Source organism: Salvelinus alpinus, chromosome 9 (genome assembly GCF_045679555.1).
Source record: "Salvelinus alpinus chromosome 9, SLU_Salpinus.1, whole genome shotgun sequence".
Taxonomy (NCBI): Eukaryota; Metazoa; Chordata; class Actinopteri; order Salmoniformes; family Salmonidae; genus Salvelinus; species Salvelinus alpinus.
In genome coordinates, this window is record NC_092094.1 from 36105247 (window position 1) to 36132530 (window position 27284).

The window sequence follows — 27284 nt, forward strand, 5'->3', positions numbered from 1 at the left end:
CCTCCCTGTCTCTCTCCCTGTCTCTCTCTCCATCTCTCTCCGTGTCTCTCCCTCCCTGTCTGTCTCTCTCTCTGTCTCTCTCTCTGTCTCTCTCCCTGTCTCTCTCCCTGTCTCTCTCCCTGTCTCTCTCCGTCTCCGTCTCCGTCTCCGTCTCCGTCTCTGTCTCTGTCTCCGTCTCCGTCTCTGTCTTTGTCTCCGTCTCTCTCTCCGTCTCTCCCTCCCTGTACCCACAGAGTGGATCATTAGCTGTCAGAGCCCTTGAAACCGTACCCCCGCCCTCAACTCCCATTCCTGCTCACTTCTAAAATATTCATAAGGACAATTAGGAGTTCCGATAAGGCGGGTGTGGAGGGCTGGGGTGGGCACGGAGGGCTGGGGGCGCACAGCGGAGGGAAAGGGCAGGATGTGCCAGCAGGACGTCTGTTCTGCAACACTCTATACCCAGACCACAGACCTGGCCTCATCAATCAGCAGCCCTTCCTCCCTCCCTGACACCCACTCCTCACTCAGGCAGGCTAGTCAGGGAGGGTGGCATGATGCCAGCTAACCCCCCTCCCCCCTTCCAAGTAGCTCTGCTCTGCCCTCGCTCCTGGGCAGAGGGGAGGGGTGGGGTGGAGTGTCTCACACTACCCATTGGGGTGGGCTCGTGGTTGTTCCTCTGTCCATTCTGGTCACTGTGGTCTCTCATGTCAGCTCTGCACTACACAGCGGGCACCAAGGCGCTCTAATGGTGGCATGTCTGTCATTAAAGTAGTTCAAACCAAATTAGGGCAGCTCATGTCTGACCTATTTTACGTATTCTGACGTTTATGACGTGTCTGTTAAGGTTGTCAGTTTGGCTGTTCCTATATGAACCTGAAAGAATAATGAAGTGGTTATTCTCTGAACATGGTGTTGCATGTTGCCACTGAGCTGCATGTAATGAATTCTTTTCATTACAAGTTAGGCCTTGCTTTACAAAGAGTTTTACCATACGCCATGGTAGGCCTGTGCCAGTTAATCAGTGCCATATGCCTCTAGAAACTAAAGAATACATCACTTAAGACATTTTAATAAAGTAAAACACAAAGGAATCATATATCATTGCAATGTTGAAATCATTCAAGTGTTTATGGGATGATGTCAGCTAAATGAAATTCACAAACATTTGCCAAAACAATGAGGTAGAGAGCAAAGAATTGTATTAGTAAAGGTCTTCATTCCTGGTGTTACAGTTATTACATTCAATCATGTATTTGAGTGTTGGAGATGCTTTCTCCCTCACGATCTCAAGTTGAATCAATAGGATCATAGAAATCTTCCATTAGCCACGGTTTGATACCTAGGGATGAGCTCTGGTGTTAGCATTAGCAAAGGGCTGGGGGTGAGACTTGTTAGAATGCAATGCAAAGTATTATGCATTGTTTTATACTGAACAAAAATATAAACGCAACATGTAAAGTGTTGGTCCCATGTTTCATGAGCTGAAAAGAAAATCCCCAAAATGTTCTATATGCACAAAAAGCTTATTTCTCTCACAGATTTGTTTACATCCCTGTTAGTGAGCATTTCTCCTTTGCCAAGATAATCCATCCACCTGACTGGTGTGGCATATCAAGAAGCTGATTAAACAGCATGATCATTACACATGTGCACCTTATACTCGGGACAATAAAAGGACACTCTATAATGTGCAGTTTTGTCACACGACACAATGCCACAGATGTCTCAAGTTTTGAGGGAGTGGGCAAATGGCATGCTGACTGCAGGAATGTCCACCAGAGTTGTTGCCAGAGAATTGAATGTTCATTTCTCTACCATAAGCTGACTCCAATGTCGTTTTAGAGAATTTGGCCGTACGTCCAACCGGCCTCACAACCACAGACCACGTGTAACCACGCCACGCCAGAACCTCAACATCTGACTTCTTCACCTGCGGGATCTGAGGAGTATTTCTGTCTATAATAAATATATTTTGTTGGGAAAAGCTAATTCTGACTGGCTGGGCCTGGCTCCCCAGTGGGTGGGCCTATTCCCTCCCAGGCCCACCCGTGGCTACGCCGTTGCCCAGTCATGTGAAATCCATAGATTAGGGCCTCATTTATTTATTTAAATTGAATATTTTCTTTATATGAACTGTAAAATCTTTGAAATTGTTGTGTGTTGCATTTATAGTTTTGTTTAGTGTATGTGTAATGAATTAGGTTGAACACTCATGTTGTCATTTTCTATGCCTTGTTTCTTTTCCTGCCAGGAAGTTTTCAATCTTTCTCACTTTGTGGATTCATAAATGAAGTGTTGGTCTACATGTAATAAGGTGCAAATGATTGCTTTATTTTTCAAATCAAATCAAAGTTTATTGGTCACGTACACAGTTTAGCAGATGTTATATCGGAACGCTATAAGCGGAATGCATATGTTACTAGCTCCCAACAATGCAGTAAAATGCCAAATAAGTACACAAATAATTCAAACGTTTTAAAAAGGGAAAAAAGAAAGTCAGTATGAATCCAATTAACAACCCAAATAGCACTGTAACAGCAATCAAAATGCAATCTATACTATATTATACTATATCATTATACTATATTCTATATTCAGGTCTGTGTAGTGTTGCTTGTGTAAGATGCTGCTGCTCATGCTGTTGCTCAGACTCAGGCCATGATGAGCCAGGTAATCCAGCCCAGCGGGCTCTGTCCCCGTGCCAGGTGCCAGGTAACCTAGGGACAGGTTAGGATCTGTCTCACTTGCCCCAAGACTGGGTTCAAAAAGTGAACTGCACCCACACCAACCAGTTCTAACACAAAAGTATTTAACAGCAACAAAAACATCAGTGGTTATATCACAAACATGTCTGAGGACATAAACCACTGAAACACTAGTAATACCTTTCATTCATACAGAGCCTTTCCCTAAGCTACGGACACAGTACATAAGAAATAAGCAACATAATACAAATCCTACTCAGATGAGCAGCAGAAGGAAAATGTTATATATAAAAAAAGAGCCAGAATGCTGTGTAATTTGTCATTCAGTCTAAAAAACATGTACTCATGTGTCATCTCTCTTTTTTCCTTTGTGAATGAGCGTGAGTGTTATTTGTACAAAGCTGCGAGTGCAGTGCTTCAGCACTTGAGATTAGAGCATGGCTCATTAGTGTCATTGGAGAGTAATGTTTACCGGGGACTGCGATGGCTGTTGTTCTCTCTCCTTTTATTCCACCCTCTCCAAGAAGACCTAGTTTTGAAATGAAAAATACGTATCACACTTGAGAGGGAAGGATGGAAAAAAACTCTGACGTCAATGAAGCACGACATGTGCCCGAAAACAAAAAACTATTGGCTGTAACCTGGTAACAAGCATCAAAGTGAAGAGTGCAGAGGCTTTGTCGAAGAACAGGGGCAAATGGCTAACACACACACATGCACACACTCTCACACTTCATTGGAGACTCTACTGGTTGTGATAAACTGAGGAAGATTTCACTGTTCATGTCCTCTGTTTTTCTCAAACACTAACATGGGTTTCCACAGCAACCAAGTCACAGTGAACGTGAGGAAGAAGAGACAATCATAGTCCATTCACGGTTTGTTACATAAATGTGGACTGAAATAGGATGTTCTATGAAAGACTTACATAAAAATTATCACTATTGTTTTTTTCATGGAAGAAAAAAAACTCCTAAGACAGTGGTGACCCTGTTTCTAGTGAAAGCCCAGAGGAACAGGAGGCCTTGTCCTATAAAGAGGTGCACTTTGAAACCCAGCAGGAGACTGGCTACAAAACCATTAGCACTCCTTCACTCAGCGATGCAAAGGAAGGCTTTTCAACCAACATGTGTACTACACCTCAGTACATGCGAAAGGGTAACGCTTCTGTTTTCTAGAACTACAAAGAAGAAATCTGAAAAATGTATCAAACAATATCAAAATATATGACAACAGGAGCTTAGCTTCTTTCAGAGAATGACAGAAAACATTTGTACAACAAAGCCTGACCAACAACTTGACACTGGAAGTAAAATGGAGTAGTGTTTGTGTGTCATTCTTTCATCATGTAGTGATAAAGTACAATGTGTGTTACTGTAAATCAGACTGAACGTATTAGTATCCCTCCCTAGTCACATGTGGAGGCAGATGAAATGCCTCAGGTGAATTGCAGTGCCAAGCATATTTCCTAAAACCACAATCAACAAAAGTATATCACAGTGTTTTATCTTGTCTTTTATGCAAAGACAGTGCTGCTATTTCTGCTTTCAAGTTATACATTCGTGATTCCTTGTTTATTTATAGGTGCATATATATGCCTGTGCTCATTGGCCTGCTCAGAATACTGTGTTTGTTTTGATGGTGCAGACTGATTGTACAGGTTAAAGTGATGCTTCAAAGGTTTTGTATCATTTCAGACAGCAGTTTTGAAAGTAGTGCTCACGAGCCAAAACTGGTGACTAAGTTACAGGGGCGTAAATAGCATACCCCCCAAGACATGCTAACCTCTCCTGTTATTGTAATAGGGAGAGGTTAGCATGTATTGGTATTTGGTATTTTATTAGGATGTCTTCGGGATATGATATTTGTGCGTCTGTAACTCTCACTCATCATTATTCAAAATTCATTCAGGACTATCCGTAATCATGGTAGCATCCACATTACTGTAGAAGTGCTTAGAAACACATTCTATTCTTATTTACAATAAAAGTGACTCCAAAATGACACAATACATTATTTACCCTTAATTTCTATTGGGCACAAAATAATCTGAAACACAACCAAAACAAACAGAAAATGGATCCAACAAGTTGGTAGAGTCACAAGCTTGATGTAGTCATTGTGTGCTAGGAATATGGGACCAAATACTACACTTTTGACTACTTTAATAAACATATGAGTGAATTTGACCCAATACTTTTGCTCCCCTAAAATGGGGGGATTGTGTACAAAAAGTACTGCACTTTAACCTCCTAGTCATTGTATCAAATTCAAAGTGCTGGAGTACAGAGCCAAAACATTTGTCACTGTCCCAATACTTTTGGAGCTCACTGTATTTTTGCATTTTGTATGATACAGTATATTACAAATTTGTAAGTGCTTAAGATCCTGAATTGCATCTTTAAACAACTTTCCTGGAATACACAGCAACACTCAAGCACCTGCACTGAACTGGATACACACAGCAGAGATATAGGTAAATAGCCCTTTTCTTTGTTTTTCAAATCAAATCCATTACCTAAATATGAATATTAGAACAAAATCAAAACAAAAAAATTAAAGATATGCCTAAACATACATGTTCAGGACTGACGCTTGCATTTACATTTCAAGTCACATTTGCAGAGCACATTCCCAGACACTGACGGCCTCAGTCTTTATAGTATAAATGTATTGGGAGAAATTGACACTTCTATTCATATCCTACTCACTACAGACCAATTCCATAGAGAATCCTGTTGCGACAAATATATCAGAGATGGCTTCTGAGATAAAGTTGCCAATACAGCTTATCAGATACTCAGCTAAATATTACAGTTATATTATCTCACCATGCATAGTACTCTACCAAACCTCCTCTATGGATATAATTATACAAACCAGGCATAGGTAGAAATGATTTAATGTATCATAGGTTATAAAAATGAAGGGGAAAGCAAATTAATGTCATTTTAATAAAGCTTGAGAGGCCAAAAGTACATATTTGTTTTGCTGCTGGAATATTAACATTGGGATCGGCTGGTGTATCAGAATGCCCTGAATCTACTTTAATACATCTATGTCAACAGAACTAACATTTGACTGAGCTTAAGGTGTATTTTTAATATCATGGCTGCTCAGAGAGAGAGCTATAGCTGCATAGCAGTAAGGATGAGAAGGTACTGCTGAAGAAAACAGATGAGGAATTTAGACCATGAGGTAAACTAGTCACAACATACGATGAAGTACAATTTATGGGAACATATCAAATTAAATGATGGCACTATAAAGATAAAAAGGCTGCTCAGACTGTCTAAATGACTTTGTTAGATATACTGTACGCTTAAACTGAGGAAGAGAGTACTTCCCAAGGCGTTCTGAAATCTTGCCAGATTATATCACTTTGCAGGCAGTGTAACCCTGATGTATAGTGTGGACATTGTATGTAGAATAAGTTTAGTAAAAACATGTGTTAATTAGGGGAAGTGGGCTTTTAGATTCTCCCTCCAAGCGACCTTACGCAGACGAGCCAGTGCAGCTAACTATGCATACCCTTCAGCCATCTCAAATGTCAAACAAGGCTTTAGTGGACCACAGAGGGATTCTGGGCACTGGCCAACCCAAAGTCAAGTCGCTACGTTAAGCACTTGCCAATTAAAATGTAATATTGTCTTTTGTGTTGTCATCTGTGCATATCAAACATAAATTAGGCCCCTGACCCCTTTTAGATTAATCTTTCAAACTTGGTTAATCATCCAGGATTGGGCGAGTCAGTGACATCGCTGGAGCGTTAGGTACAGATGTGGGATCTTAATTTGAGCCAGTTTGCTACAGCAGGAAAAATCCTGCAGCCACAGGAAATTATCATTATTATGTGGATTAAAATAATTTGACATTTTTGTAGGGGGTGATACAATTTTCGTCAGGGCAAATCAAGTCTGACAGTTTAAACTTTCGCCTTTTAAAAACTTTAGCCTTTTAAAAACTCAAATACACTACAAGTTTGAATTTCCTGCTGGGTGGGAAAATTCTCTGCAGCAAAAGAGTGATCAAATGAAGATCCTACATCTGTAAGTGCCATGATCCGTGTGATGCCAGTAACTTTAAGGCAGGGGAATCTCCTCAGTACACAGCAGCTCTATGTTCTCCTGGGATGCAACACTGTGTCATAATATGGTACAGTATGGTGATTACTGACTGTTCATGACTCACACAAAATGTCTTTGAAATTGAAACCAAGTATTCAATTTAGACTGAAGCTTCTATTTTTTACACCTTTGTCTTGTTTTATTGAGACAAATACTGTTAGGTGCATGTTTACAGCAGACTTCATTGTATGCACTACTTTCTACTGAACATCGACTACAAAATCCTGGTTCACACCTACCAAGCTATCCACAACTCTGGACCCAAGTGCCTGTCTGACCTCATTCTACCCTCCTGCCCCACACGCACCCTTCACTCCTCCATGTCTGTCCCCCTTCTCAGCCCCGCAGCAGACTAAACACTATGGGTGACAAGGCTTTCAGTTGCACGGCTCCACGGCTGTGGAACGCACTTCCAGACACTATTAGGGCTGAGTCTCTTCCAGACACTATTAGGGCTGCAGAGTCTCTTCCAGACACTATTAGGGCTGAGTCTCTTCCAGACACTATTAGGGCTGAGTCTCTTCCAGACACTATTAGGGCTGCAGAGTCTCTTCCAGACACTATTAGGGCTGAGTCTCTTCCAGACACTATTAGGGCTGAGTCTCTTCCAGACACTATTAGGGCTGAGTCTCTTCCAGACACTATTAGGGCTGCAGAGTTTCTTCCAGACACTATTAGGGCTGAGTCTCTTCCAGACACTATTAGGGCTGAGTCTCTTCCAGACACTATTAGGGCTGCAGAGTCTCTTCCAGACACTATTAGGGCTGAGTCTCTTCCAGACACTATTAGGGCTGAGTCTCCTCCAGACACTATTAGGGCTGAGTCTCTTCCAGACACTATTAGGGCTGCAGATCTTCTTCTAGACACTATTAGGGCTGAGTCTCTTCCAGACACTATTAGGGCTGCAGAGTCTCTTCCAGACACTATTAGGGCTGCAGATCTTCTTCTAGACACTATTAGGGCTGAGTCTCTTCCAGACACTATTAGGGCTGCAGAGTCTCTTCCAGACACTATTAGGGCTGAGTCTCTTCAAGACACTATTAGGGCTGAGTCTCTTCCAGACACTATTAGGGCTGAGTCTCTTCCAGACACTATTAGGGCTGAGTCTCTTCCAGACACTATTAGGGCTGAGTCTCTTCCAGACACTATTAGGGCTGAGTCTCTTCCAGACACTATTAGGGCTGAGTCTCTTCCAGACACTATAAGGGCTGCAGATCCTCTTCTAGACACTATTAGGGCTGAGTCTTTTCCAGACACTATTAGGGCTGAGTCTCTTCCAGACACTATTAGGGCTGAGTCTCTTCCAGACACTATTAGGGCTGAGTCTCTTCCAGACACTATTAGGGCTGAGTCTCTTCCAGACACTATTAGGGCTGAGTCTCTTCCAGACACTATTAGGGCTGAGTCTCTTCCAGACACTATTAGGGCTGCAGATCCTCTTCTAGACACTATTAGGGCTGAGTCTCTTCCAGACACTATTAGGGCTGCAGAGTCTCTTCTAGACACTATTAGGGCTGAGTCTCTTCCAGACACTATTAGGGCTGAGTCTCTTCCAGACACTATTAGGGCTGCAGAGTCTCTTCTAGACACTATTAGGGCTGAGTCTCTTCCAGACACTATTAGGGCTGCAGAGTCTCTTCTAGACACTATTAGGGCTGAGTCTCTTCCAGACACTATTAGGGCTGAGTCTCTTCCAGACACTATTAGGGCTGCAGATCCTCTTCTAGACACTATTAGGGCTGAGTCTCTTCCAGACACTATTAGGGCTGAGTCTCTTCCAGACACTATTAGGGCTGAGTCTCTTCCAGACACTATTAGGGCTGAGTCTCTTCCAGACACTATTAGGGCTGAGTCTCTTCCAGACACTATTAGGGCTGAGTCTCTTCCAGACACTATTAGGGCTGAGTCTCTTCCAGACACTATTAGGGCTGAGTCTCTTCCAGACACTATTAGGGCTGAGTCTCTTCCAGACACTATTAGGGCTGAGTCTCTTCCAGACACTATTAGGGCTGAGTCTCTTCCAGACACTATTAGGGCTGAGTCTCTTCCAGACACTATTAGGGCTGAGTCTCTTCCAGACACTATTAGGGCTGCAGATCCTCTTCTAGACACTATTAGGGCTGAGTCTTTTCCAGACACTATTAGGGCTGAGTCTCTTCCAGACACTATTAGGGCTGAGTCTCTTCCAGACACTATTAGGGCTGAGTCTCTTCCAGACACTATTAGGGCTGCAGATCCTCTTCTAGACACTATTAGGGCTGAGTCTTTTCCAGACACTATTAGGGCTGAGTCTCTTCCAGACACTATTAGGGCTGAGTCTCTTCCAGACACTATTAGGGCTGCAGAGTCTCTGGCCTCCTTTAAGACACAGCTCAAGGCAGTGCTGTTCAAGAAAGCCTTCAAGGACCTCTGCTATTTCTGTTCTCGTGTCCTCCGGATCTGGCCACACCTGTATATAGCTTTGATTGTTGTTAATATTATTATTATTATTACTGTTATTATATGTTCTAGAGAGCCAGCCCCTCTGGAGGAGTGATTTGTATGAGAGAATTCAGGAGTGGTGACAGCTTCTCTCTGTGCCAGCCAGAGCCTCATGTGACTGTCCCCATTATCTTGGAATGTCACAACTATAGATACACAAGCCTGAATCTGTCTCTGATGCTCCACAGAGGGAGCCACTAGGCTTTGATGTTTATTACAATGTGCTTACTCACTAAGCCTAAGTCAACAAGAGTATGGTCATAATATTCAACAAAGATTACCACCATCTCACAGTAAAACGCTTTTTCAACTATTCATTTCCACGATTGATTCCTGTATTTCAGGAACAGTTGTGTGTATACAAGTATTAACTGGGAAGCCTTGGTGTGGTCACTTTGATTGGAGAGATAAATTAAAATGAAAGGACAAATGTTTCCATCATATCATTACTGCATTATGTGGGCCATTGAAGTGCAGTTGTCAGGCATAAATACATAACATGTCATGCCGTTGCAAGGTGTCTGGTGTCCACTGCCTGAGAAGCATGATTCATCCCCATAAATGAAAGGAATACATCTTGTCAAGTGCCAAGAGTCAAAGTGAGCAACGTATATGTCTATTTGAGGACTACATCGTTAAATTGATAGCTCCACTATAATAAAAGGAAAGAATTTCCATCATGATTTTTGCCTAATCAAATAAAGCATCTGTATTTTGATGGGTAGAGTGAAGGGTTTGAAACAGAGGCTTTCCTTTCCCTCTCTTCCTCTCGCTCTTTCTGTGCAGACAATTTTCTTCACATTCATGTTCTCTGCAGAAGCACCGGGAGGAGGATAATTGATCAATCAGGCAAATTGAACAGTCTGGACGGCTAGCCCACCATAGCAGATGTGCCCATTTGCATTCATTAAGACAGAGATGAGTCTTAATCACTGTACTGGATTTGATTGACAACATAAACAGCCCCTGTCTCAAATCCTGGGACCACTGCTTTTTATAGCTATTTTCTATATTTTAAATAGTCATTTCTATATGCAATGGCATTTGTTTTATGATCCACTGCCAATGGCCAATGTGGTTACTATAAGTAGGCTTAGTGGTGAAAGAGCGGAGTGATTTAAATGGAACGTAGTGGAGGAAAGAGAGAAAAGCAGGCCCAATAGACCTGACATTATGAAATGGTCAGGATTTACATATCTCTTTGGATTATCATTCTGAATGGTGAGTGCCATTCATTAAAATAGATGGATCATTGAAAGTAACAATACTGATAAATCTAGAGTCATTTTTACGCTCATTTTCTTTCACTGAATGAGTTGTTTACCTTTAGAACACTCAACAATGACAAATTTCTTTATTTCCAAAAGCACATTTAACAAAGATGGCCTCTATAATGTCGCTGGGAGATAAAGGTGAATTTGCCTATGACTGCTCTTACTTACTCCACAAGACGGGCATGTAAAAAGACAAACAAAAAAAGTGTAGTCTGGCTCTTTACAAGCCCAGGCATGTTATTTGAGTAAAACTGCAGTTCCAAATTTGATTAATGACATTATTACTAGCCTGGACTAAAGTGTAGCCTACCAGTTGTGTTTAAACCAGTACAGCTGTATAATCCCATGCAATTATATCCACATCCCCTATTTTATGAGATTACTTTAAATGTGTTCAGTCAATGTCAATTTCGTTTAAATGCAAACTTGATTAATCCAAGCATTACTGCAAACCGTAATTGTGTTGAAATGCTCTAAAGAAAAGCACAGATGGACGTTCCTGTGAAGTTGATTTCAGGGAATCTCAGCTAGACAGTGTGGAGTCTGTATTCAGAGTTACAGTAGAAAGTTATAGAATAGCTAAAGGAAGATTTCATTAGTTGGGGAGGAAGAGGAGAAGGGATGATTTGATTATTTTAATTACCTACAGCAGCATTTTCATTTGAGGTACAAATAGAATTCAATAATAAACACAACAACACTGTAGGACTTTCTCCACAGTACCCAAATCCAGACATGAAGAGCAGTGGTCTACTATACAGGGTAGTATGACATATGCAAGCTGGTCTGTCTATTTCTTTATCACAGTGATATTGATCCAGTTGAAATGCATTTGATCTATCCTCTGTACATCAGTCTTAATACAGATTCTCAGATAAAAGGTTCACAGGTTTCTCACTGCAACCTGCTTTTAAAGAAAGGGTACCAGAAACTAAAATGATCCTGTAAAAGCAAGCTTTTCTTCTCTACTTGCCCCTGTGTTCACTCAGCACAGGAAAACAGCATGGCAAGGAATGACGTTTTCTCTGGCAATATATGTTCTATAAAGTCCTTAGAGACCCAGACAGGCTTGCCCTAACCTCTGAGGAAAAGAAACAGTACATCAATCCATCCAGCATAGCTACTCAGTAAATAAAAGGTTGCTCTGAGAGCCGGGTCTTTGAAAGGCGAGACGCAGATGAGATCAGATGGGAACAGGGAGACTTCTAATCAGACGGAGAAGTGGACGTGATCCACAAAGGGAGATTTCATGCAACAGTTCACCTGTCGCCCGGAGTGTTGCTGCAGTTCAGACCACCACACACACACACACACACACCGTACACACCGCACACACATTTATGCTCAGGCACAGCGATCTGAGCCTGCTGCTCTGGTCTCCACAGCGAGCCAAGTTTGAGACAAAATCCATAGCCCTCCACTGGGTTATCAAACTGTGCCCCAGGCATGTCTCCATCTGAGGAAAACATGGCAATTGCTCTCCCACACTGCAAGGCCCAGCCTTTATCTACAGATGCTACTACTGAGCAGGAATGTGACCTTTGATTTGGCTTCGCACATGGAATTGGAACGTATGCTGCCCAATGAAAACTCAGAAAGGATTTGCTTGGTCTCTCAAGCGAGGCAGGTGAGCAAATGACTGTGTGGCAATTATCAGTTTAATGCAATTTCTACATTTAGAGGAGTGTCAGGGTGAGTGTCTCCATGTGAGACACATCACTACAGAGACCAGTGGAGGCTGCTGAGGGGAGGACGGCTCATAATAATGTCTGGAACAGAGTAAATGGAATGGCATCAAACACATGGAAACCATGTGTTTGATGTATTTGATACCATTCCACTTATTCCACTTCAGCCATTACCATGAGTCCGTCCTCCCCAATTAAGGTGCCACCAACCTCCTGTGACAGAGAGAGGGAGAGAGAGAGCGAGAGAGAGGGAGAAAGTGAAAGACAGAGAGCGAGAGAGAGAGAGACGAGAGAGACGAGAGAGAGAGAGACGAGAGAGGGGTGGAGGGAGAGAGAGAGAGAGGGAGAAAGTGAAAGACACAGAGAGAGAGAGAGAGAGAGAGAGAGAGAGAGAGAGAGAGAGAGAGAGAGAGAGACGAGAGAGGGGTGGAGGTAGTCAGATAGATCTATCCATTATAGACCCATTCTGTGCTTCTCTCACCCATTTACACTAAAAAGGGAACTATTGCTTCATTAGGCGTGCAGTCATCCTATATCCCAATGACACTGACTACACCCAGATAGGGAAGCAGCAGACCGACAGCCAACCAGACAGATAGACATTCAGATCATGGCATAAAATACAATTTGTGCTTTTGTCTTTTCAAAAGGATAGTCCGTGTTTTAATGATAAAGATCACATCTATTGGCAATCTCTGTGTTCTGTAAGAACGAAAGGACATTCTGAACATTTAATTTGTCTTTTATTGAAGACGCCACCTGGCTTTCTCTATATAAACACTTCACAACAGGATGCAGCCAACAGCCTGGGCTAGATCAGATAAGCCCACAGCAGACACTGAGCTCTATCTAACGGCTCTGACATTTGCTCTTGTGCCGCAGCACTTTTTGGAACAGTGAATGGTGGGTAGTGTGGAAATGTTCAGAATTGGAGCCTGGACAGGCCTGGTTACTTCTGCTCTGCTTCTTCACTTCTGAACCTTGGTCACATAGCCAGCAGGGCTAGAGGGATTTGCACATATCTGCACAGATGCTGGCCGAGTGAGCAGGGACAACGCTGCATTGTTTTCCCCTTTCGATCGTGCAGCAAGAGCAGGGCAGTATCCTTGCGAGTGGCTAGAGGTGCTATAAGGGACATGAACAGATCGCCACCAGCTTGTACTACACTTCAGTTAGTGGCAGTGCCCCCTAGAGATGACACTGTGTGCCCTGCAGAGTACAGTACATGCCAATTACAAGATACAGCTAACATATACATCAATAAACTACAGTGGCAAAAGACATACACTACTGTACTGTAGAATCTGTACAGGAATCTCTACAAAAAGGAAAAGCCTATTTATTAAGAGCAAATAGCAAATGATGAATCCTCTTCCATCTGTGAGAAACAGTTTTAGTTGTTGTGCTTTGGTCCTGATGAATCCAAGAAGGACTCCCGAGTCATGGCAGAAAACAATCATAGGGTCACTTTTACATAATTGTGGAGTGTGTCCATGTATTTTTAATGCAGGTGAGACCCTGCTTAGCTCAGAGGGAGAGAGCTCAGGGCCCCTGGTGGAGGACTGAGGCTGCTGGATGCCAGAGCACTGTTTTGCAGCTCTGCCAAGCAGGAAATTTACTAGCAGCAGTACCATGAATAAAATATACCAGGCACAGCTGACTCCTTTCATGCTATTGGATGCTAAGTGAAAGACTTTTAAAAACATGGGATTCTTGGAATTTATGTATCATACTCTGTATCCCTTTCCTGCAGTCAAATGACTAGTGGCCTCATGGGTGGAATATTCATATTTTTCATAATTTCATAATACACGCAGATAATTAGGTGTTTCTATGTCAAACGGTTTTGTTGTATTTCTTCTGTGATGTATATAAAGAATAATATTGGGATACAAACTCAAAATTGAATACATTTCAACTCTATATCTGACATGGTACAGGTGTCCTCTTTTTTTAAGCCCATAACCATGTGTGTGAGGTGTATACTTTTGTTTCAAAGTAGATTTGTTTAAGACTATCAAGAAACCCTGATTTAGCCCACCACAGTAAAAGGTTAAACTCCTGACTCTCTTTGTCAGACAGAGTAATAATAAGGTACAGTGCCTTCAGAAAGTATTCACACATCTTGCATTTAGTTTAATATTTTGTTGTATTATAAAGTGGGATGAAAATTTATTTAATTGTCATTTTTGTCGACGATCTATAAAAATAACTATAAAAATTATATAGTGTTTCTTTTAATTAATAGAAAAGTAAACACTATTATAAAGTGTCCAGGCACTCCGCGTTGTGTCGTGCATAAGAACAGCCCTTTGCCGTGGTATATTGGTCATATACCACACCCCTTTGGGCCTTATTGCTTACATATATCTTGATTAGATAAGTATTCAACCCCCAAAGTCAATGCATGTTAGAATCACCGTTGGCAGCAATTACAGCTGTGAGTCTTTCTGGGTAAGTCTCTAAGAGCTTTGCACACCTGGCACAAAATCGTGGCATAAAACGTCTAAAATCTTACAGTCTGCAAAGGCCTTTAGTGAAGAATTAAGACACTAGCTTCAGAAAACAGGTTCTGAATAGGTTGAAAAACCACAAGTACGTCAGTAAGAGGTATTTGTATCCTGAAGGATCACATAATCACCCCCATTTTCTTTTCAGTGATGCTCTTGGCCGACAGATTAGGTAGGCTGGCATAACAAGTGGGTTCTTCTTCTTCTGTGAGTGTTTGGGCATGTAGACGGATACTAGCTGCCAGGAAGACCAAGTGCTGCCGGAATTCTCTCCAACACTCTTAGAGCCAATATGAATCTCTAAAGTATGTTCACTACACAATGCTATGTAATTAAACCTAACATTTAAATACTTTTTGTCTTAAATGGTGGTATAATAATTCTGCCATTCATCCATGCATGTATCTACAGTACAGTATCTGGAGGAAACAGGGTTTCCATACTGTTTGGACAGCTACTGAGTGTAGGCCTGTGCTGAACTCATCTCTCATAGCTGAACTTATCAGAGGCTGCAGACGTCCTCTGCCTGACTGGTAACTAAAAGGAAACTGTTACCGACCCTTCAGTTTCCATTGACCAAACAGTGTATTTTTCCAACATAAGCATATACATGGTTCTCCTGCCATGGCACAGTGAACATGTGAAGCCACTCACCTCGACAATGTCAGAGTTAGTTCTGCTCTCGTGGGGCTCGTTGTACTCAGTGTATTTGAGCAGGACCTTGTCCATGTCTGTGCTCGCATACTGAAAGAGTTTGTTTGAACTGTTGAATATGATCAGGGCTATCTCACAGTCACATAGAACGCTGAGCTCATAGGCCTTCTTCATTAGCCCAAACTTCCTCTTCGTGAAGGTAACCTGAGGAGACACAGACCAACATCATCAGTTACACCATGGAACAAAATCAGATTCAAAATTACTATTCAAATCCAGAAAATATGCATAAATAAATCCACACATAATTTAGTATGCATGTATAAAAGACGCTGCTTAAACAGAATTGGAAATGATGTTGAACAGCAGCCTGAGGGTGTTTTTACTGCTTCGATAAGGGGTCAGGCTGCAGCTGCAAAGTTTCAGAACTAAAAATAAGACACTTTCCTATCTCCATCTCTCATAATACACAAGTCATAAGTGTATCCCTTTAGGAAAACTACAGTGAGGATATGAGGCTGGTGTGACTGGTTAGCAGGCCAGAGGTCAGGCAGTGTAAAGTCATGTAGCGGTTCAGTAAGCTGAATCAGGGCGTTGGGAACAGGGATCCATACATTACATTAGCTACTGACTCCATGTACGGTACGGACATCGGTCCCTCCCTGCCCCTGCATCACTCTGCCTGTAACACGAGCCCACAGACAGGACTGCAGGTCATGCATCACTCCAGTGGTACTGACACCTAACCCTCTCTGCAGACTTTCTGTCCTGCATCTCTCAGCTCTGTCTCTGTGGTTTCCTGTACCTGATACACATGTCATTATGTAACACTGCGTTATTGCCTTTGCAGTACTGTATGCTATGACCCTCTTTCATTGTAAAACCTGATCCAGACAAACAGGGAAACAAGGAGAACGTACAAGCTGTTCTGTAATGTTGTTTATGTGAAACACCTCCTCAATAGCATTTATGCAAGCTTATCATCCTCACAGTGTGCATCATGTAAAGTGCATTCAGTTACAGTACAATGAGAGCTATGCTATGGATATGCCAGTGAAAGCTGTGCTTCAGGCCAAAGGAGAGTGAATGTGTCTGTATTCACTTCTGCCAATTTCACTGACCTACTAAGAGGAGCTGAGCAGATGAGCTGGCTTTGTTCAACTTTAATTGGTCACAGCTTGCGGCTACCCTCATTTAAAATGGCATAATGCAATATAGTCCTATGAGTTGCATAGCTTATCTGTCTCCACTCAGACAGTGGGGTCACTCCAACTGTGAAAAATGAATTTCAAATGTTCCACACTACAGGTAATTACACAGGTCCATTATAACTCTGGGAGACACACAGACCCATTCCACATGTAATTTGACAGTCACTGCTCCCATGTCAGGTGTGGACATGATGGCAAAACCAAATACCAGAATGACATTCCCTAAAATGACACATTTTAATAGTATGAGTTGGAAGTCTTAGAACATGTTAAAGGCCCAGTGCCGTCGAAATTCAGTTTTTCCTGTGTTTTGTATCATATTGTACAATGAAACTAACAGCTGATGAAACTAACACTGTAAAAGTTTGAAAAAGTCTGATCAGTGTTATTTCCTGACAGTTGCTGGTTGAAAATACAATCTACACAGGACCTTCTAATGAGCAGGTTTTTTATTATTATAATTTTAAAAAATGTAATTACTTTTACCCCCTTTTTCTCCCCAATTGTTAGTTACAGACTTGTCCCATCGCTGCAACTCCTGTACAGACTCGGGAGAGGCGAAGGTCGAGAGCCGTGCGTCCTCCGAAACACAACCCTGCCAAGCTGCACTGCTTCTTGACACACTGCTCACTTAACACAGAAGCCAGCCGCACCAATGTGTCAGATGAAACCCTGTACACCTGGAGACTGTGTCAGCGTGCTCTGCTCCCGGCACGCCACAGGAGTCGCTAGAGCACGAAGAGACAAGGACATCCCGGCCGGCCAAACCCTCCCCTAACCTGGACGATGCTGGGCCAATTGTGAGTCGCCTCATGGGTCTCCCGGTCGCGGCCAGCTGAGACACAGCCCGGTATCAAACCAGAAAATGCAGTAACGCAGCTAGCACTGCGATGCAGTGCCTTAGAACGCTGCACCTCTCGGGAGGCCCTAATGAGCAGGTTTTGCATGCGTGGAGTTCCGGCTTGCCTGGTGACATCACCAGGCAGTAAATTAGTTAATAGACCAATAACAAAGAGAGTTCCACCACTTTTCAACCTCATATACATTATCTCCAGCACCATACCAGTGTCTACATATGTGAAAACGGTATGTTTCTATGATCTGTGGTGAAATAGATAAGAACGGTCCTGAACAATGCTTGTGCATGACAGGGTAGGACTAAAAGTACGAAAATTATTTTCTAAACCTGCAATGAGTTTCCAGCCAAACGGAATGTATTGTCTTGCTCCCCACGTCACTGTGAATCTCATAGTGTTTCAAAATCACCGCTTTGGCTTTTGATGATGTCATCAGGTTGAACTTTCTTACTTTCAATTTTTTTCTGTGCCATTTTCACATATGTAAACACTGGTAATGTACTGGAGATAATGAAAATGATGTAGAAAACGTTTGTAATTGCCTATTAATTGTTACTCAGAAATGATTTGATATTGATGTAAAAACGTCTGCATTCACAGTAAGTTTGACATATGGATGTATACAAGCCCTGCTGGAGAGCAACTCCTCTATATATTGGTTTTGTGCATGTCATAGTGCTTATTTGTGCTGTGGAGGCAATACGCTCCATGAGGGCAGACAAGGGTATGTGCAGTCTTTGTATCCTTGGTCCACAGAGGACCATTCCCCACTCCGTTCTCATCAGACCTGACTATAACACAGTACAGTAGGCTACAGTAGCTCCTGGTGCAAGTTAATGGACCTGTGTGTGACAGGTCAAACCATCTGACACTGACCTCCCTTGACTCACACTCCTTCTCAGAGCTGCTTGCTTGCTTACTTGTTTGTTTAATCGGCTGGAAAGCACCGACTGTCATGTGGGGAAATGATTAACAAATGGATTGCATTTTAGCAGATGAGTGTGTCTGCTAAGCTAAGCCTTGGAGGGAGGGAGCATTACCTTTCAGCAGGAAGCAGGAAGCTAACCCTGGGTGAATGAACTGAACTGGTGAGCTGGGACTTTGTTCCACCTGGCTGGGCTGGCTCTCGGTGTGCTGAGTGGAAGAGCAGGGCCACAGCGCTGTGCTGACCCAGGCTCCTGCTTCATTTCACCCAGAGGAGCACAGAGACCCTGCTTCGTTCCGCATCGCCCCTGCAGAGCCAGCTGCTTACTCTTAAAGAGGAGTGTTCCCTATTCTATTGTACTGTCTGTATCCTTGCACTGACTGGACACACTGTAGGAAGCATGTCTGACATGGTTTCTGTACTGTATGCCCTGATCAAAGAAGAGAATACAGACATGGCAAACATATGTCCACATACTGTGCTTCATACTAATGTACAACAAGGTATATCTTCATCATAAAAAAGCTCTTAGATGCAGCGAGACCGAGCCCTTTGTGTCATGACTATCAGTAGCCTACACCGCAGAGTTGAGTCCTTGCTGAGGCGTGGGCCTTTGGGTTGACACCCCCCACCCCCTGTCCTCTATGGGGTGACTGCCTGGTGAGACAGTGGAAAACCACAGACATCCTGAGGTCACGTGGGCTAGTCTGTAGGCAGGGTTTTCTATTGCTCACCGCGTCAAAGACACCCACACACATAGACACCATTCTATGGGTTCCTCAAGAATTTGGATGGTGCTTCAAGTGTAATGATTGTGTTTAGTTAATGTACTGTCTAATTTGTGCAATGACAGTGACAGCGAAAGGAGTATCCAGTGTAAATCATGTGGAACAAACTACTTTAGGGTAGCACAAGTTACTAGTGTGCTACTATTATCCTCTGCCAAGCAATCAACTGCAAATATAGAAACAATCTAATGACTCAACTATTTTAAACTCTAAATGTAAAATGGATCCATTTCTCCAACTTTCTGCAGCCTTTGATAAGGTCATTATAATAACCCACACAATGCCTAGCAGACAGACAGTAATTATATTAGCATTTCTCACCTGATTGTGCGCCTGGCTGAAAAACTTGACCTTTTCAGATTCTCTCTCACTGCTAGTGACGAGCTGGGGGTGCTAATTCTGCTCTCATAGAAAACTTTCTCCAACTACTTTTCCTTCAGGTCTCCACCCATCATCCTATCTATGAACTGCATGCCTCAGGCATTGTGCTTCCGAAATTCTCCATTGACAACTGTAGTCAGTAAATAAATGTGGGAAGATGAACGAAGAGGATGTTCAATAGAATGTTTAGCTTGGTCAAGTGGTTTTATGTGTTGAACTACAATACTGTATAGCATTTGTTGCCAGAGATCAAGCTGAGTGGTCATCTTGCTCTGCTATGGTATGAACTGAATACCTACACGATCCTGTCTCCAGAGAACGACAATGATGGAGGGACCTGTCACTCATCGGGTCTATCAATTTCCAGGAGTCAACATGACAAACAGGCCATCAGGGCTGGCTTTGGGGTGATAGAGGTGATGCCGAGTCATTGAGGGAAAAGGGAGATGGAACTCCATGTCCACTCTAATGGTCTCCATGGCAGACAGGGGTGTGGAAGGATGGGTAGGCTTGGTTGGCTGCAGAGCATGTGTGCCCTGACACCAGCTGGGAGAGTGACCCGGGCCCCCTGGCTCCTTGGCTGTGCAGTACTAGTGCACAGTACTAGGCACAAGGCCTTCCCTCCTCTCCTGTCTGGCTGGATCAGCTCTCACAGGGAGGATGGACAGCTCCAGGATCCCTGTGCCAATGGACCACCGCAGGATCAAGAGGCCTGGCCCACCAGCTGGGCTTGACCTTGGAACCTAAGTGGACAATCCTTCCCATTAGACCAGAAGAAATGAGCCCACCACTCCGACTTCCTCTGATAGGTCTACATTGATACTGGATGTATAGAGTTTACTTGGCTGAGCCGGTGAGAGGACTGGTGCTAGAAAATAATGTAATTATCATTCATTATTGGTCGTAATGTGAATCATTAAATTCATAACGGTCTGTCTGTCCTGATGGGTAGAAAAGGTTGAATAATCTCATTGGCTCTGCTTTTCAATCTGACAACAGGAGCAGACCATTACACTTCCCTCACTAACCTCTTGCTAATACTTCACCATTGGAAAACAAAACATAATTTTCCCTGTTTCACATATAGCTGCTACCCTCTCATTTGTAAGGCAGTTAAACATTATATTTTTTCAAACATGCGTCATAGATGCACTCCACCTAGCCTCCCCTGTTTTCCACCACTTCACCTTCCTTTATTCCCTCTCCATTCTCTACCAACAAGGTTTTTACCTGTTAAATAAATAATGGAGTTGGCCCTGGAGCTTTCAGAGTTTCAGAGTGGGGAGAGAAAGAGATGAAAAATAGAGATGTGCTCTGCTGCTCCCTGGTGAGAGATGGAGAGGGAGAGAGAGAGCAGCACTGTGCCCACAGCAAGGGCAGGCAACCCTCCACCCAGCAGAAAAATCATCAAACTTTTAATGACTTGGGCAATTACCCCCAGTGAGCCTGCTTAATGGCATCCAGAGGACGTCATTAGACACAAGGAGCTAACTACGTAGCGTTCCCTGGGACAGACACAGCCAGTCACACTTTATTTTTGTATATATTTTTTCCTACAGTAGTGAGTGCATACATTTTCATACTTTATCATAACTGGTCCCCCGTGGGAATCGAACTCACAATACCGCCTTTGCAAGCGCTGTGCTCTACCAACTGAGCCACCACAAAACAAGGTCACTCTGTACCTTCCAATGTCCTTTCACTGGGAGGGAGACCCCAGCACACGCTGCTACTAAAAAGCCCCATCGTCTCCTCCATGGCCTCTCACATAGTCTTTGTCTCCTAGTACAACATAACAATCACAACACAATCATGCCACAACAGAGAGTTTCTCAGTTTGAAAGGCACTTCTCATCAGGTCATGTGAGGCAAATTATATTATTAAATCAGATTCCCCCTCAGGGAATCATCTCAGAACATTCCCCTACTCTTGAATTATTCAGCCAGATTCTCTAAATGAGACAGGTGTGTGTTATCATTATGAGTAGTAATTGTAGGGTGGTGCACTTGGGTAAATCAGGCCTTTCACTGGCTGGGCTGAGCTGAGGATTGATCCATCCATAGTGATTCTGTTGTCGAGCTCCATTATAGAATTCATCGTTTACACAGGTTTGCAATTAGTATGTCAGGCAGGCTGTTCTGCTCAGTGAGACTGGCTGAGCTGAGGTTTCTACCTGACAGGACCTCAGCTGCCATCTTTCATACACCTAGAGTATGAAGAGAAGGAACGCAGTAGAACCAAGGGGGGGGGGGGGGGGGGGCTAGGGTGAGCATCATAAAATAATTCTATGGTCATGAAATCTAGTCAATGAAAAAGTGATTTGGTTATTAATACATTTTAGAGAATTGAAAGATGAGTCAATCCAAAGGAAAGCAAAGAAACATCCTAGAAATGACATAGTTTACATGCTCTGCCTGAGCTCTGCATGGGCTCTGCCTGAGCTCTGCATGGGCTTTTGAGGCTAATCTTTCTGCCATAAAGCGTGAAAGGTCAACAACCCTTCCAGAGCACTTCCAGTGTTGATGTTAGGAAAACACCCCTGCTGCTGTCCCCGTGCAGCGTCCTGTATTACCACACTATTTAATTAGGAATTACGGCAAATTTAAAAAATGTTTCTATGCTCCTAAACCCCTCTGACGCATTATTGGACTGTCTGTCAAAGTGGGAGAGCGAGGTAGAGCTAGAGGGAGGTACAGCGAGGTAGAGCTAGAGCGAGGTACAGCTAGAGCGAGGTAGAGCTAGAGCGAGGTAGAGCGAGGTAAAGCTAGAGCGAGGAAGAGGGAGGTAGAGCGAGGTAAAGCTAGAGCGAGGAAGAGGGAGGTAGAGCGAGGTAGAGCTATAGCGAAAGGTACGTCACCAGGTTATGCAGTCCCCCACTCACTGCAGCGCTAGATAGAACTTTGTGGAATAATGCAAATCTACGAAAAATATAAACATCCTGTCACAGAAATTACTGAATTCTGGAAGTCCAATCGATTGTGAGATATGGCATATACATTTTATGCGATGAACTTGGGTCACGGGTTCACAATCTGCCAAGCAAGGAGGACAGGAGCCGACCTAATCCTATCTCCCACTTTTACCTTGCAACCCCATTGGAAATAATGTCACCTGTCAACAGCCCCCCCCCCCCCCCCCCCCCGCCACATCTATTTCTATGGGCACAAGCACTGTTCATGACACAAACTATTCACAACCCTCTTGTTGGCGTAGAGAAAAATGTGTTTAAAGCTTATTTCCTGCAATTATACACATTTTGTTATGTCTAATGTGTATTCATGTGATATTTGAGTGACTCGAACATTACTGCAAAATCTATGGGCTAAAAAACCTAGCTAAAATGTGGGTGACACTTTGCTTCAGTATACATTTCTCAGGCTCGTTATGTGTTTTGTTTTGCGCATTGGACTCGTACCTAGATGGACTCGCGCCTGGTAAAAACGTTATAGCGTATTACACAATATATTCCAAAATTATAACCAAATACATGACATGAATTTTATTTTTATTTTTATTTATTTAACCTTTATTTAACCAGGTAGGCAAATTGAGAACACGTTCTCATTTACAATTGCGACCTGGCCAAGATAAAGCAAAGCAGTTCGACACATACAACAACACATAGTTACACATGGAGTAAAACAAACATATAGTCAATAATACAGTGAAAAAAATAAATAAGTCTATATACAATGTGAGCAAGTGAGGTGAGATAAGGGAGGTGAAGGCAAACAAATATATGTATAAATAAATAAAAATATAAAAGGCCATGGAGGCGAAGTGAGTACAACACAGCAAGTAAAATAAAAAATAAAAAATAAATAAAATAAATAAATAAAAAATAAATAAATAAAAATAAAACAATGGGATGGTTGGTTTGCAGTGGAAGAAAGTGCAAAGTAGAGACAGAAATAATGGGGTGCAAAGGAGCAAAATAAATTAATAAATAAATACAGTAGGTAAAGAGGTAGTTGTTTGGGCTAAATTGTAGATGGGTTATGTACAGGTGCAGTAATCTATGAGCTGCTCTGACAGCTGGTGCTTAAAGCTAGTGAGGGAGATAGGTGTTTCCAGTTTCAGAGATTTTTGTAGTTCGTTCCAGTCATTGGCAGCAGAGAACTGGAAGGAGAGGCGTCCAAAGGAAGAATTGGTTTTGGGGGTGACTAGAGAGATATACCTGCTGGAGCGCGTGCTACAGGTAGGTGCTGCTATGGTGACCAGCGAGCTGAGATAAGGGGGGACTTTACCTAGCAGGGTCTTGTAGATGACCTGGAACCAGTGGGTTTGGCGACGAGTATGAAGCGAGGGCCAGCCAACGAGAGTGTACAGGTCGCAGTGGTGGGTAGTATATGGGGCTTTGGTGACAAAACGGATGGCACTGTGATAGACTGCATCCAATTTATTGAGTAGGGTTTTGGAGGCTATTTTGTAAATGACATCACCGAAGTCGAGGATTGGTAGGATGGTCAGTTTTACAAGGGTATGTTTGGCAGCATGAGTAAAGGATGCTTTGTTGCGGAATAGGAAGCCAATTCTAGATTTGACTTTGGATTGGAGATGTTTGATGTGAGTCTGGAAGGAGAGTTTACAGTCTAACCAGACACCTAGGTATTTGTAGGTGTTCACATATTCTAAGTCAGAGCCGTCCAAAGTAGTGATGTTGGACAGGCGGGCAGGAGCAGGCAGTGATCGGTTGAAGAGCATGCATTTGGTTTTACTTGTATTTAAGAGCAGTTGGAGGCCACGGAAGGAGAGTTGTATGGCATTGAAGCTCGCCTGGAGGGTTGTTAACACAGTGTCAAAAGAAGGGCCAGAAGTATACAGAATAGTGTCGTCTGCGACGTCTGCGACCTGAATAAGGTCGTGAGCACAGTGTTTCTGATTAGATCGACAATGATCTTATTTTTTTTTCGAAAAAAATGTCATGGTACCCAATTGGTAGTTACAGTCTTGTCCCATCGCTGCAACTCCCGTACGGACTCGGGAGAGGTGAAGGTCGAGAGCCGTAAGTCCTCCGAAACACAACCCAACCAAGCCGCACTGCTTCGTGACACAATGCCCACTTAACACAGACACACTAATGTGCTGGAGGAAACACCGTACACCTGGCGACTATGTCAGCGTGCACTGCACCCGGCCCACCGCAGGAGTTGCTAGTGCACAAGGACATCCCTGCCGGCCAAACCCTCCCCTAACCCGGACGACGCTGGGCCAATTGTGCGCCACCCATGGGTCTCCCAGTCACGGCCGGCTGCGACAGAGCCTGGACTCGAACCCAGACTCTCTAGTGGTACTGCGATGCAGTGTCTTAGACCACTGCACCACTCGGGAGGCCGACAATGACCTTATAATGTATTTGTGTGGCTACGATGCCATCTTTAGAGGCCAAAATGTTCTGCTTGGTTTCCAGTGCATTGAAAAACAAATGAAATATATTACTACCAAGGTCTGATGATGCTTCTGACAATATAGTGAAAGGTGTGTTGTGTTGGGTGATGTGCTAAAGTCTGTAGGCTATTTTGAGTGTTGTGTTTATGAGGAGTCCCCTCCTGCGTGTGTTGTTGCATGTGCTGACTGCTGTTTCCTCCTTGCTTGGCAGAGATCTCAGAAAATGTAAAAATGTGAACCCGCGACCCAAATTTATCATATAAAATGTATATGCCATATCTCACAATCGACTGGACTTCCCGAATTTAGTATTTTTTCACTGTAACAAAACGTTTATATTTTCTGCATATTTGCGCTGTAGTGGGGGGCTGTGTAACCCTGTGACCTAGCTCTAGCTCTAGCTGAGTGAGAGAGAGAGGTGCACACTTTGACAGACAGTCCTACAACAAGTCAGAGGGGTTTAGAAACATAGTCACATTTTAGAAATATGCCGTTATTCCCCATTAATGCTACGAATATGGATTGCTGGCGGTGAAGCCATGCGGATAAAGATTCTAACTGTCTTCTGATAATGAGCCTGAATGCTAATGGCCATTCCCCCTTGGTTAGGAGCACACCCCAGGGAAAGGGGACTGTGTGTTTCATGGTCCATAGAGAGAAGATACACACACATCACATTATCATGCTGAAGTTTTATTGTAGCAGCACTCCAAGTGTTTTCACAGTGTGCCCCATTCTCATAGAAGAGTAATGGCAGCGCCTGGGCTCTTCTGATAACCATTCTGGGAGATGAAGAAGTGTGACATTTCAAAATCATATTGGGGAAAAAAACAAGGCAACGGTAAACATGTCGTCCCCCACGAATGATGCAGCGCCCCCCTTAGGCCAATCAGTGTGATTTTGTAAATGATGGATCTCTATGGTAAGACGCATCATGTGAGAATGCTATTCATTGACTACAGCTCAGCGTTCAACACCCTAGTACCCTCAAAGCTCATCACTAAGCTAAGGATCCTGGGACTAAACACCTCCCTCTGCAACTGGATCCTGGACTTCCTGACGGGCCGCCCCCAGGTGGTGAGGGTAGGTAGCAACATATCTGCCACGCTGATCCTCAACACTGGAGCCCCCCAGGGGTGCGTGCTCAGTCCCCTCCTGTACTCCTTGTTCACCCACGACTGCATGGCCAGGCACGACTCCAACACCATCATTAAGTTTGCAGACGACACAACAGTGGTAGGCCTGATCACCGACAACGACGAGACAGTTTATAGGGAGGAGGTCAGAGACCTGGCCGGGTGGTGCCAGAATAACAATCTATCCCTCAACGTAACCAAGACTAAGGAGATGATTGTGGACTACAGGAAAAGGAGGACCGAGCATGTGCCCATTCTCATCGACGGGGCTGTAGTGGAGCAGGTTGAGAGCTTCAAGTTCCTTGGTGTCCACAACACCAACAAACTAGAATGGTACAAACACACCAAGACAGTCGTGAAGAGGGCACGGCAAAGCCTATTCCCCCTCAGGAAACTAAAAAGATTTGGCATGGGTCCTCAGATCCTCAAAAGGTTCTACAGCTGCAACATCAAGAGCATCCTGACTTGTTGCATCACTGCCTGGTACGGCAATTGCTCGGAGGGTAGTGCGTACGGCCCAGTACATCACTGGGGCTAGGGTGCCTGCCATCCAGAACCTCTACACCAGGCTGTGTCAGAGGAAGCCCCTAAAAATTGTCAAAGACCCCAACCACCCCAGTCATAGACTGTTCTCTCTACTACCGCATGGCAAGCGGTACCGGAGTGCCAAGTCTAGGACAAAAAGGCTTCTCAACAGTTTTTACCCCGAAGCCATAATACTCCTGAACATGTAATCAAATGGCTACCCGGACTATTTGCATTGTGTGCCCCCCCAACCCCTCTTTTACGCTGCTGCTCCTCTCTGTTTATCATATATGCATAGTCACTTTAACTATACATTCATGTACATACTACCTCAATTGGCCCAACCAACCAGTGCCCCCGCACATTGGCTAGCCGGGCTATCTGCATTGTGTCCTGCCACCCACCACCCGCCAACCCCTCTTTTACGCTACTGCTACTCTCTGTTCATCATATATGCATAGTCACTTTTAACCGTATCCACATGTACATACTACCTCAATCAGCCTGACTAACCGGTGCATGTATGTAGCCTGGCTTCTGTTATAGCCTCGCTGCTGTATACAGCCTCGCTACTGTTATTTTTCACTGTCTTTTTACTGTTGTTTTTATTTCTTTACTTACCTATTGTTCACCTAATACCTTTTTTGCCCT

The 27284-nt window shown here is 43.5% G+C and overlaps 1 protein-coding gene across 3 annotated transcripts in view; it reads right to left on the reverse strand.

Moving 5' to 3' along the window:
- Positions 1-27284, reverse strand: part of LOC139584718 (myocyte-specific enhancer factor 2A-like) — a 100807-nt gene that overhangs the window by 29649 nt on the left and 43874 nt on the right. For all 3 annotated transcript variants that reach the window (XM_071416866.1, XM_071416865.1, XM_071416867.1), the window contains exon 4: positions 15422-15625. In XM_071416866.1, coding sequence (XP_071272967.1) covers positions 15422-15625 — 204 coding nt within the window. The remainder of the gene's footprint in view (positions 1-15421; positions 15626-27284) is intronic.